The sequence below is a fragment of the Scyliorhinus canicula genome, chromosome 2 (assembly GCF_902713615.1).
Source record: "Scyliorhinus canicula chromosome 2, sScyCan1.1, whole genome shotgun sequence".
NCBI lineage: Eukaryota > Metazoa > Chordata > Chondrichthyes > Carcharhiniformes > Scyliorhinidae > Scyliorhinus > Scyliorhinus canicula.
The window spans coordinates 268,848,547-268,861,218 of record NC_052147.1 but is presented as its reverse complement, the minus strand read 5'-3'; the positions used below and the strand labels follow the sequence as shown (position 1 = coordinate 268,861,218).

At 45.9% G+C, this 12,672-nt stretch overlaps 1 protein-coding gene across 2 annotated transcripts in view; it reads right to left on the bottom strand.

Moving 5' to 3' along the window:
• The window catches only part of LOC119962139 (contactin-associated protein-like 5), a 1,052,391-nt gene that overhangs the window by 588,406 nt on the left and 451,313 nt on the right, over positions 1–12,672 (bottom strand). For both annotated transcript variants that reach the window (XM_038790062.1, XM_038790063.1), the window contains exon 7: positions 8,563–8,706. In XM_038790062.1, coding sequence (XP_038645990.1) covers positions 8,563–8,706 — 144 coding nt within the window. The remainder of the gene's footprint in view (positions 1–8,562; positions 8,707–12,672) is intronic.

Sequence of the window (12,672 nt, the reverse complement as noted above, 5' to 3'; positions counted from 1 at the left end):
CAACACACACAAGACAGATAAACACACAGGGATGGAAAGGGGTAAAAATCATAAGTAAAAAAGAAAAAGAGTCTTTGTTTAAGATTATGTTTTTAGCACAATTGTCTTCACAGCCAGTTTGCAGGTTGAAGATTGATTGCAGCCCGTAATGGTCATCTCTGTAGATTCATTCATTCAGGTTCTCTGTAGTTTAGAAATGCGACACTCACAGGTTTTCTGCAGAGGCACCTTAGTTCTCTTCAAACTGTGCTTTCAGTTTGTAGTTTGTATTCAGGCCTCTGTAGTTTCAGGAACTCAGCACTCACAGGCTTTCTGGAGAGAGATAGCACTCACAGCAGCTTTTCTGCAGATGCTTCTTGCCTCTGTGCTGCCAGAACCCAAACTGAAACCTTGGGAATCAGAAAAGCATTCCAGTGGGATAGGACCTAATCAACACTTATTAGCAGGATGAGCACAGCTTTTGGGTCAATTCATTGGACACCAGCCAAGCAATCAATTCGAGTTTGAACCCTATTCTTCTCACTGATGCTGTCAAGCCGGCAGCTCTTGTTTAATTCTGCCCAGACGAGCAGAATGTTCTCCCTTGCAATTCCTGGATTCTTCTGCTTGGATTAAAAATATAGGCTGCTTGTCTTAAAGAGACAGGTCCATTCATCATCCATGGATCAAAATAAGAATATAAATGAAAGGGAAACTAAGGGAATAAACAGGACGGACCCTTACAGACCCATCCGTTCCCCCGTGTCTCCTGTGTGTGTCGTTTCATGGATAAAAACGTAAGTTGTAAAACTAATTCAGCAGCGGGATGGGAACCTAAATTGTAGTCCCAGTGTACAGGATGTTGAGAGTAGTGAGGTCAGGGATAGGGTTAAAATTTCGAAAGAGGGCACCGGCAAGCAAGATGCTGGTTTGAAGTGTGTCTACTTCAACGCCAGGAGCATCCGGAATAAGGTGGGTGAGCTTGCAGCATGGGTTGGTACCTGGGATCTCGATGTTGTGCCAATTTCGGAGACATGGGTCGAGCAGGGACAGGAATGGTTGTTGCAGGTTCCAGGATTTAGATGTTTCTGTAAGAACAGAGAAGATGGTAAGGGGGGGGGGGGGGGGGGGGGGGGGGGGGCATTGTTAATCAAGGAAAGTATTACGGCGGCACAAAGGACGTTTGAGGACTCGTCTACTGAGGTAGTATGGGCCGAGGTTAGGAACAGGAGAGGAGAGGTCACCCTGTTGGGAGTTGTCTATAGACCTCCGAATAGTTCCAGGTTCCAGAGATGTAGAGGAAAGGATTGCAAAGATGATTCTCGACAGGAGCGAGCGTAACAGGGTAGTTGTTGTGGGGGATTTTAACTTTCCAAATATTGACTGGAAATACTATAGTTCGAGTACGATAGATGGGTCAGTTTTTGTGCAGTGTGTGCAGGAGGGTTTTCCGACACAGTATGTAGACAGGCCAACAAGGGGCGATGCCACATTGGATTTGATATTGGGTAATGAACCCGGCCAGGTGTTAGATTTAGATGTAGGTGAGCACTTTGGTGATAGTGATCACAATTCGGTTATGTTTACTTTAGCGATGGGCAGGGATAGGTATATACCGCAAGGCAAGAATTATAGCTGGGGGAAAGGCAATTATGATGCAATTCGGCAAGATTTAGGATGTATAGGATGGGGAAGGAAACTGCAGGGGATGGGTACAATCGAAATGTGGAGCTTTTTCAAGGAACAGCTATTGCGTGTCCTTGATAAGTATGTACCTGTCAGGCAGGGAGGAAGTTGTCGAGCAAGAGAACCGTGGTTTACTAAGGAAGTTGAAGCACTTGTCAAGAGGAAGAAGAAGGCTTATGTTAGGATGAGACATGAAGGCTCAGTTAGGGCACTTGAGAGTTACACGTTAGCCAGGAAGGACCTAAAGGGAGAGTTAAGAAAAGCGAGGAGAGGACACGAAAAGTTGTTGGCGGATAGGATCAAGGAAAACCCTAAGGCTTTCTATAGGTATATCAGGAACAAAAGAATGACTAGAGTAAGATTAGGGCCAATCAAGGATAGTAGTGGAAAGTTGTGTGTGGAATCAGAGGAGATAGGGGAAGCATTAAATGGATATTTTTCGTCAGTGTTTACACTGGAGAAAGACAATGTTGTCAAGGAGAATACTCAGGTACAGTCGAACAGGCTAGATGGGATTGAGGTTCACAAGGAGGAGGTGTTAGCAATTTTGGAAAGTGTAAAAATAGATAAATCCCCTGGGACAGATGGGATTTATCCTAGGATTCTCTGGGAAGCCAGGGAGGAGATTGCAGAGCCTTTGTCCTTGATCTTTATGTCGTCTTTGACGACAGGAATAGTGCCGGAAGACTGGAGGATAGCAAATGTTGTCCCCTTGTTCAAGAAGGGGAGTAGAGAAAACCCTGGTAATTATAGACCTGTGAGCCTTACTTCGGTTGTGGGTAAAATGTTGGAAAAGGTTATAAGAGATAGGGTTTATAATCATCTTGAAAAGAACAAGTTGATTAGCGATACTCAACACGGTTTTGTGAAGGGTAGGTCATGCCTCACAAACCTTATTGAGTTTTTTGAGAAGGTGACCAAACAGGTGGATGAGGGTAAAGCAGCTGATGTGGTGTATATGGATTTCAGTAAGGCGTTTGATAAGGTTCCCCACGGTAGGCTATTGCAGAAAATACGGAAGTATGGGATTGAAGGTGATTTAGTGGTTTGGATCAGTAATTGGCTAGCTGAAAGAAGACAGAGGGTGGTGGTTGATGGCAAATGTTCATCCTGGAGTTCAGTTACTAGTGGTGTACCGCAAGGATCTGTTATGGGGCCACTGCTGTTTGTCATTTTTATAAATGACCTGGAAGAGGGTGTAGAAGGATGAGTTAGTAAATTTGCAGATGACACGAAGGTCGGTGGAGTTGTGGATAGTGCTGAAGGATGTTATAGGTTGCAGAGGGACATAGATAAGCTGCAGAGCTAGGCTGAGAGGGGGCAGATGGAGTTTAATGCGGAAAAGTGTGAGGTGGTTCACTTTGGAAGGAGTAACAGGAATGCAGAGTACTGGGCTAATGGCAAGATTCTTGGTAGTGTAGATGAACAGAGAGATCTCAGCATCCAGGTACATAAATCCCTGAAAGTTGCCACCCAGGTTAATAGGACTGTTAAGAAGCCATATGGTGTGCTAGCCTTTATCAGTAGGGGGATTGAGGTTCGGAGCCACGAGGTCATGCTGCAGCTGTACAAAACTCTGGTGCGGCCGCACCTGGAGTACTGCGTGCAGTTCTGGTCACCACATTATAGGAAGGATGTGGAAGCTTTGGAAAGGGTTCAGAGGAGACTTACTAGGATGTTGCCTGGTATGGAGGGAAGGTCTTATGAGGAAAGGCTCAGGGACTTGAGGTTGTTTTTGATAGAGAGGAGAAGGCTGAGAGGTGACTTAATAGAGACATATAAGATAGTCAGAGGGTTAGATAGGGTGGACAGTGAGAGTCTTTTTCCTCGGATGGTGAGGACCAACACGAGGGGACATAGCTTTAAATTGAGGGGTGGTAGATATAGGACGGATGTCAGAGGCAGTTTCTTTACTCAGAGAGTAGTAGGGGTGTGGAACGCCCTGCCTGCAACAGTAGTAGACTCGACAAATTTAAGGGCATTTAAGTGGTCACTGGATAGACATATGGATGAAAATGGAATAGTGTAGGTCAGATAGGCTTCAGATGGTTTCACGGGTCAGCGCAACATCGAGGGCCGAAGGGCCCGTACTGCACTGTAATGTTCTATGTTCTATGTTCTATCATGAGCCATTCAGATTACCGTGCTCTCTTCACTTCTGTGTGCTTCAAGCACTAACCATTTTCACCATATCATCGCTCTTTGCTGATAAGATTTGGTGCAGAAAATGACTGAATGCAAATTCATGTATGTTGCGGCTGTAGCAGTACACTGTGCTCCAAAAACATGGACACCTACAGTGCTTTCCATTTGTTAATCACATTGTTATGCCATGACGATTTGTTGCTGACAACGACTTGGTCAAGGGACAACAGTGTGGACACATCCTGATAGATGGGTGGCTGGAGGGAAAATGGATATTGAGTATGTTAATATTCATCATTCTTCCACTTACCTAGTCTTGGCAGCCAGCGGTGGCAAGATGATGCCATCTCCATGGCTATGTCTTGAAAATCAACTCCATGCTCCATGTAGTTAAATAGATATCACTTTGATTAAGCAACAACAATGACAATTCTCCCACAGGGAAAGTCCATGATGGGCCATATATTCCAGGGTCCGCTAACAATTTGACAACATTTACAGTTTGGGCACACATGAGAGGTAAAGGTACCTTCTGGGGCAGCACGGTAACATAGTGGTTAGCACGGTGGCTTCACAGCTCCAGGGTCCCAGGTTTGATTCCCTGCTGGGTCACTGTCTGTGCAGAGTCTGCAGGTTCTCCCCGTGTCTGCGTGGGTTTCCTCCGGGTGCTCCGGTTTCCTCCCACAGTCCAAAGATGTGCAGCTTAGGTGAATTGGCCGTGATAAATTGTCCTTAGTGTCCAAAAAGGTTAGATGGGGCTGTTGGGTTACAGAGATAGGGTGGAAGTGAGGGCTTAAGTTGGTCGGTGCAGACTTGATGGGCCAAATGGCCTCCTTCTGCACTGTATGTTCTATGTTCTCCAAGACTTCGGAATTGATGGCTTACCTTTCAAATGGGTGTTTCTGAAGGAAGGGGAGGGGTCCAGAGGTGAGACCTCTTAAAACTGAATAAGTAGGATGCTACTAGAGTAGTTTTACATAAATTTGTTTATTAAGTATTGAGATTAATTATAGGAAGTGTACTGAGTAATCATTATTAACCATTAAACATGTATTTTTAGGACATAGCAGTAATAAATAATCAAACTCTGGCGACAAGCAGTGGCCACAATGCATGATGGGATTTAGGCTAACTTGACCATGTTTCTGAGACACACGAGATGTGTGATCAGCAAATTACTAGTCATCACAAGTTTTTATCAGTGGCCTCCGATATCCTCTGGAAGCGAAAAGGAAGTCACTTTTGATATCCTGGCTTTCTGAAACAATCCATGGAGTAAAGAGGATGCCAGTTCTGCCATCCTGGCCCTCATGAACAATGGGTGAGCAGGATGCTGAGATGGGGAAAAAAACAACTTGGGATGCTAAGATTGACATCAAGCCTTTTTGCAAACACAGCTAACAGGATGAAGTTCAATCATGGGCTGACCACAATTTTATTGGATAAGGTTTTAACATGACAGCTTCAGGGATTGGATCGAGGCCAACTAGGGTGGGGCATTGATTTTTGGAAATTGTATAACTGATGTGTTTTTATCAGTGCTCATCTCCGTGTACATGTAACCAAGCTTGGATTAATAAATAAGCCATCTTATCCAGATTGCTGCGTATTCTTTTCTCTCTGTACTGAGTTGAGCAACAGGGAAGAATCCCACATGGAAGCTGACTCAATACACAGGTCTTGAAACCGCTCTTACACTTAAGGACCCCTTTTTATCTGTGCCCGAGTCCCAACCTATGCCGGGCTCAGCCTCACTCCCCCCCCCCCCCCCCCCCCGACACTCACCAATTCCACTGTCACCTGCCCCACCTCCTGTGACAGCGCACTACCACAAGCACAAACAACATAATTGATCCATGACAGACATCATTACTACTTAATCATAAATAAAGTTATTCATAAAAGCATGGAACAGTTCAGCAATGAATGAATCAATTTGGCACATTTGTTTTTTTGTTACAACTTCATTTGCAGGAGGTAGGCGTCGTTGTTCGGCCAGCATTTACTGCCTACACCTAGTTGACCTTCAGAAGGTGGTGGTGAGTTTCCTTCCTAAACCGCTGCAGACTTTGAGGTGTAGGTACACCTGCTGTGCAGTTAGGGAGAGAGTTCCAGGATGTTGCCGAGCGACAGTGCAGGACGGCGATATATTTCCAAGTCAGCAATGTGAGTGACTTGGAGGGGAACCTCCAGGTGGTGGGGTTCCCAGGTATCTGCTGCTCTTGTCCTTCTAGATGGTTTGTGGGTTTGTCTAAGGAAGATTTGTGAGTTATTGCAGTGCGTCTTGCAGATGGTACACACAGCTGCCACTGTTCACCTATGGTAGAGGGTTCGAATGTTTGCGGAAGGGGGAGTAATCAAGCGGCTTGCTTTTTCCTGGATGGTGTTGAGCTTCTTGAGCATTGTTGGAGCTGCACTCATCCAGGCAAGTGGAGTATTCCATTACACTCCTGATTTGCGCCTTGTAGATAGTGGATAGGCTTTCGGCGGGGTCAGGAGGTGAGTTACTTGCTGTAGGATTCCTAGCCTTTGACCTGCCCTGGTAGCCACAGTATTAATGTGGCTAGTCCAGTTCAGTTTCTGATCAATGTTTACCCCCAGGATGTTAATTATGGGGGATTCAGTGGTAGTAATGCCATTGAATGTCAAGGGCTGGTGGTTGTGTCCTCTCTTGTAGGAGATGGTCATTGCCTGGCACTTGTGTGGCGCAAATGCAACTTACCACTTGTCAGCCCAAGCCTGGATATTGTCCAGGTCTTGCTGCATCTGGACAGGTACTGCTTCATTATCTGAGGAGTCATGGGTGGTGCTGAACATTGTGCAATCATCCATAAACATCGCCACTTCTGACCTAATGATAGAAGGGAGGTCATTGATGAAGCAGCTGAAGATGGTTGGGCCTAGTACACTACCCTGACAAACTTCTGCAGTGATGTCCTGGTGTTGAGATAATTGATCTCCAACCACAACAACCATCTTCCTTTGTACCAGGTTTGACTCCAATCAGCAGAGAGTTTTCTCTCAGATTCCCATTGACTCCATTTTAGCTAGGGCTCCTAGATGCCATACTCGGTCAAATGCTACCTGAATGTCAAGGGCAGTCACTCTCACTTCAGCTCTGGTATTCAGCTCTTTTGTCCATGTTTGGACCAAGACTGTAATGAGGTCAGGAACTGAATGATCCTGGAACCCAAACTGAGCACCCATCAATAGGTTATTGCTGAGTAACTGCTGCTTGATCACACTGCTGATGACTCCTTCTGATGATGGAGAGTAGACTGATAGGGCGGTAATTGGCTGGGTTGGATTTGTCCTGTTCCTTCTGTACAGGACACATCTGGGCAATTTTCCACATTGCCGGATAGATTCCAGTGTTGTCGGTGTACTGGAACAGCTTGGTTAGGGGTGCGGCAAGCTCTGGTGCACAAGTCTTCAGTACTATTGCATGGATATTGTCAGGGCCCAGAGCCTTTGCAGTATCCACTGCCTTCAGCCATTTCTTGATATGATGCCTGCACTGCCTTTTTGAAGGCACTTATTCAATTAATCCCAATCTCTTCACCTTTTTCCATGGTTTTATAAGTTTTCAGCCATTTTGCAAACAGCAAGCTTCCACAGAGAAGAACTCCCCTGCCATTCTTCAATGTATTGCAACGGGACTTTTCTTTTCTTGCATTCTCATAACAGGGGGTGTGATTCTCCGCACCCCACGCCAGGTGGGAGAATCGTGGGAGGGCCGGGTGAATCACGCTACGCCGCCCTGGCACCCCCCGCGATTCTCCCACCCCCCCCAAAAATAGCTGTCGCGTTTTTCGACAGGCCGCTCGGAGAATCGGCGCTCGCCATTTCTCACGGCGACCGCCGATTCTCCGACCCGGATGGGCCGACCGGTTTACGGTGGCGCCAACCACACCTGGTTGCTGCCGGCGTGAACAGCGTGCGACCGGTGTGCTTGGGGCCAGTGGGGGGCGGAGGGAGGATCAAGCACCACGGGTGTGCTCAGCAGATGTCTGGCCCGCGATCGGTGCCCACCGATTGACGCGCCGGCGTCTCTAAAAGACGCACTCTTTTCCCTCCGCCACCCCGCAAGATCAAGCCGCCATGTCTTGCGGGGCAGCGGAGGGGAAGACGGCAACCGCGCATGCGCGGGTTGGCACCGGACAACCTGCGCATGCGTGGCTGACGTCACTTCGGCGGCGCCGGTCGCGTCATTCCCGGCGTGCCGCTTTGACGCCAGCGTCAAGGCCGGGCGCGCGGAATTCACGCGCCGCCGCTCCTAGCCCCCCGGGGTGGGGGAGAATAGGGGGCGAGGAGCGGCCTCCGAAGCCGGAGTGAAACACTCCGGGTTTCACTCCGGCGTCGGCTGATTGTCTCCCTTTGGGAGAATTGCGCCCAGGGTCTCATTTCAGCATCTCATCCAAAAATGGCATCTCCCTCAGTGCAGCAGTCCACTTGAATGTCAGTCCAGTATTTGTGCTCAAGTCTATGGAGTTTGGTTTCAATCTCTGGCCTACTAAACCCCCAATGAAAATGCTATTAACTGAGCCATCGTTGAGAATCTATATTTTACCCACGCATGTCTGCTCTGTGCTTCACACCTTTCAGAACACCTGTTTTACCATCGCGTTTCTGAGGCTCTATTTAATATAAGATCCCTCAGCTGCATTCACCGAGTGGGCGTGGTGACATAATGGGCCAAATGGCCTCTTTGTGTGCCGTAAATGCTCTGTGATTCTATATTGCCAATCATACCATAATGTGTATCTGAGGTTTATGTCTCTTGGCCAGGTCAATGATATTCACGCCGTTGTAATAGAGATTCTCAATGCAGCCGTGAAAGTTCGTCCTCAGGAATGTCACCGATTTCCCTGGAACTGGAATCCCTCCAAAACTGAGCTTTGGATCAAAAAACAAAAGAGAGATAAAAAGCAGTGGCTATTTCAGCATTTCGTCACAAGGTAAAATAACACCAATATGCAAAATACTTAAGGGAACTAGGATATTGGCAGCACTGTAGCATTGTGGTTAGCACTATGGCTTCACAGCAGCAGGGTCCCAGGTTCGATTCCCGGCTTGGTTCACTGTCTGTGCGGAGTCTGCACGTTTTCCCTGCGTCTACGTGGGTTTCCTCCGGGTGTTCTGGTTTCCTCCCACAAGTCCCAATGTTGCTGGGTTATTTGGACATTCTGAATTCTCCCTCTGTGTACCCAAATGTGGCAACTCGGGGCTTTTCACAGTAACTTTATTGCAGTGATAAAATAAGCCTACTTGTGACAATAAAGTTTATTACTATTATTGTGAGGTTGATCGTTTCCGGTACGGCAGCACAACAACTTTTTCCTGATAATTAAATAACTATCAGTTTCCAATTGCACTGCAAAAGCTGGCAGAATAGCAAAAACATGTACAATTCTTATTTGATGACTGGGAAGCAATTAATTTTGAACTTGATTTTTTTTTCTATCAGAAGGTTGTAAATGATTAAATCCGGTGAACTGAGAATTGTACGCCCCATAATGCACAGTTTTAACCCACAGTGTCAGTAAGATATTTTGGTTCAGCCATTACATGCAATTCTTACAGGAAAATTGGCCTCTTCCAACAAATAAATCCAACAGTGCTAATCGTAGCCTTGGTGGTTTTTCTAGCGCTATAATTAACCTTACTCCCTGAACACAGGCAGGTAAATATCTATTTGGCTGTTCTTCATTACTATTTATTCACCTTTGCTGGAAAGTATGGAGTGTGGATATCTGATAATATTGAGATTTAGCCCAGTTATGTGTTCCCTCAGCCAATTATATTACCAGAACTCACTATTTAGGCTCATCTATGGAGAATGGCCATTTGGACGGTGTGGTTAATGTGATTCGCACTATATATAGTTGCCAATATCACTCCATGTATATATGTTCGTTATCTACCCGTTGTAAGATCAATGCTGTATATAGTTGCCAATATAACTCCGTGTATGTATGTTCACTATCCACCATTGTAAGTGCAGTTGCACTATCCGACCACCAGGGGAAGTCGCTCTGGGAGTACGCGAGAGTTTGTACTGGGCGCCTCCCTTGGCTCCGCCCAGGACTCCTCCCCCTGGGACCAATGTATAAAGATCAGTGCCTTAGAGCCAGCCTGCCAGTTCATGGAATTCAACGACAAATAGGCTGGCTCTGTTGTAAGTGTATTAAAGCCTCTGTTCAGATCCAACTACACTTGTTCGCTGAATTGATGGTTCCATCAGATGGGTCAGATCTGACTGAACCATATCCTTGATGGTGGTATCCAAGACATGGACTATGGACTAAATACACTCTGCTGGCTCCCTTTACCCAACTCTCGATTAGTTCACTCCAAACATGTTCAAGAGAGGGAATTTTCAGGCCAAGAATCAACCTCATCCCCAGCCTGAGATTCACCGAGCAGCGAATAGATCAGGTGCAACCAGATGACTGGCCATAAGCTAAATATATGTGAATCCAACCTGAGGTTTCAAGGATTTTGGCATGGGCCACTATTAAAAATGTTAGCTATTTAGTTTCAACAGCCAACCCCTCCTTTAAAATATTTCTTCAAAACGTTTTGTTGGCAGCAATTTAATTATCAATCACTCAACATTAAATTGTCTGCTGTTATTCATGTCGGAATGCGTTGCGACTCCCACTAAATGGAGCTGCTCAGGGTAGAAATTCATCATTGGCGACTGCGGGAAATGAACAATCGAAATCAGGCTTCCATTTTACACTGGGCCCAATTTATTTCTCACTGCAGTCAGTATAAAGCAGTCTGGGAATCAGCTGTAGCCCATTTTGGTCTGCCACCCCCTAACCACAGCCCCAAGACGGCTTCAGAATTCACCTTCCTTAAATCTGTAATGAGCCAACACTGCCTGAATGCAACCCCACTCTGTCTGCTCAATTATTCCAAACTCTTGCACAATTATGGATCTTGCACCCTCTCCCACAGGTTTCTAAGTCCCATCCTGGAACCCAGCATTTGCCACCTTCGCCAGGGTGGGATTTTGAGTCAGGCCAGGATTCGTGCATGCATGGTCCATGGAGGCAGTTGGCCATTTAAATCACCAAAGTGGGATTTATGGAAGACCAGGAATGCGTAACATGGAGAGTACAGATTAGAAGAGACAAGAGGAGGTCAGAACATGAAGGCCCCGTCTCTTACTCCTGCCCCGAGTGAAGGTCCAGCCAATGGACGGCATTTTTAAAGGTTGGGTTCATAGAGGCGGGAAATCTCCCCACTATCCACAGCCTACCCAGGGAATACAATTTGGGCCATAGTTTCGACAGTCATTAAGCCCAAGCTTCACAGGGTTAAGCTCAAATAATGTGTCATTAAATCTCTGTGAAGCAACGCGTAACTTATAATTGCATCTAATATTCTTTTGGCGTTAATTAAAATGCAAGCTATTTGGTTCCTTATTATTCTGCACTTGTGGAACATTATACTGAGACAATAAGTGAATTACTCATGATTAATTGAGATATGAACATGTTCCCTTTCGCTGTATTAGTAAATGTGACAGTGAGTATAGCAATGAGCAGCGATATGTGAATCATGTGGATAGATTACAGATATTGATCTATGGTCTTTACTGAGTTTAGTGATCCCAGATAGCTTAATGATGAGGGCCAAATGTAAAGCTGCACAGTAATTTTTTTTTTGTTGCAAATTTGTAAGGAATTATTATTGAAGCTTGACCAATTGAATGTACCAGCAGGATGTTAATGGGCAAACTTCTTTAAAACTAGCTGAACAGAAACATTGACCTTGTTTTCTTTTCAAATTGCTCACGCTAGGGGCTGGTTTAGCACACTGGGCTAAATCGCTGGCTTTTAAAGCAGACCAAGGTATGCCAGCAGCACGGTTCAATTCCCCGAACAGGCGCCGATAATGTGGCAACTAGGGGCTTTTCACAGTAACTTCATTGAAGCCTACTCGTGACAATAAGCAATTTTCATTTAATTTAATTTCACTAAAAAAACAGATGTCAGACGGAATGGGGCCACCATGTTATAGTTCAGACATATGCATCCAAGTTAAGGAAACAGAGTTTGAGTGCTCTGTTAACATAGACCTCCAGCCATCACAAATGAATGGCCTGCTGCAAACTCAGACTTCTCCCTCAGGCCTAAGTGGCCTTGAGGTCCATTCACCATCCATAAGGGTAAGAGATACCAACATTAAGTAGTCAGTGCAATTTGGGGCAATTGGAAGAAAACGGATATGAGAACTGACTCTGAGAAATCTAGCACTCATAATAATAATAATAATCTGTATTGTCACAAGTGGGCTGCAATGAAGTTACTGTGAAAAGACCCTAGTCGCTACATTCCGGTACCTGTTCGGGTACACAGAGGGAGAATTCAGAATGTCCAAGTCACCCAACAAGCACATCTTTAGGGACATGTGGGAGAACACCGGAGCACCCGGAGAAAACCCACGCAGACACGGGGAGAATGTACAGACTCCACACACACGGTGAATCAAGCTGGGAATCGAACCTGGGACCCTGGCGCCGTGAAGCAATAGTGGTAACCACTGTGCTACCGTGCTGCCCTCTCCTGCAGCAGTGAGCTGGATCGGTCTTACAGAAAGAAGCGTCTGCACTGCGCTGAGCACTTGTTGGTGTGACTGTACACATAACTTCTCTTTTTTGGGTGGTGTTTTGTGCTGCAAGATTTCCTGTAACGTATTCTGTGGCTATATGCTTTAGCTTTGCATTTAATAAATACACAGGGATTCCGTCCTGAAACTGGTGTTCATTTGTCACAAAGAGTGGTCCGAATCTTGAACACAGTAGACCTGCATTTAACGATATAGCAATTGTAGTCTCTACATGTGAAT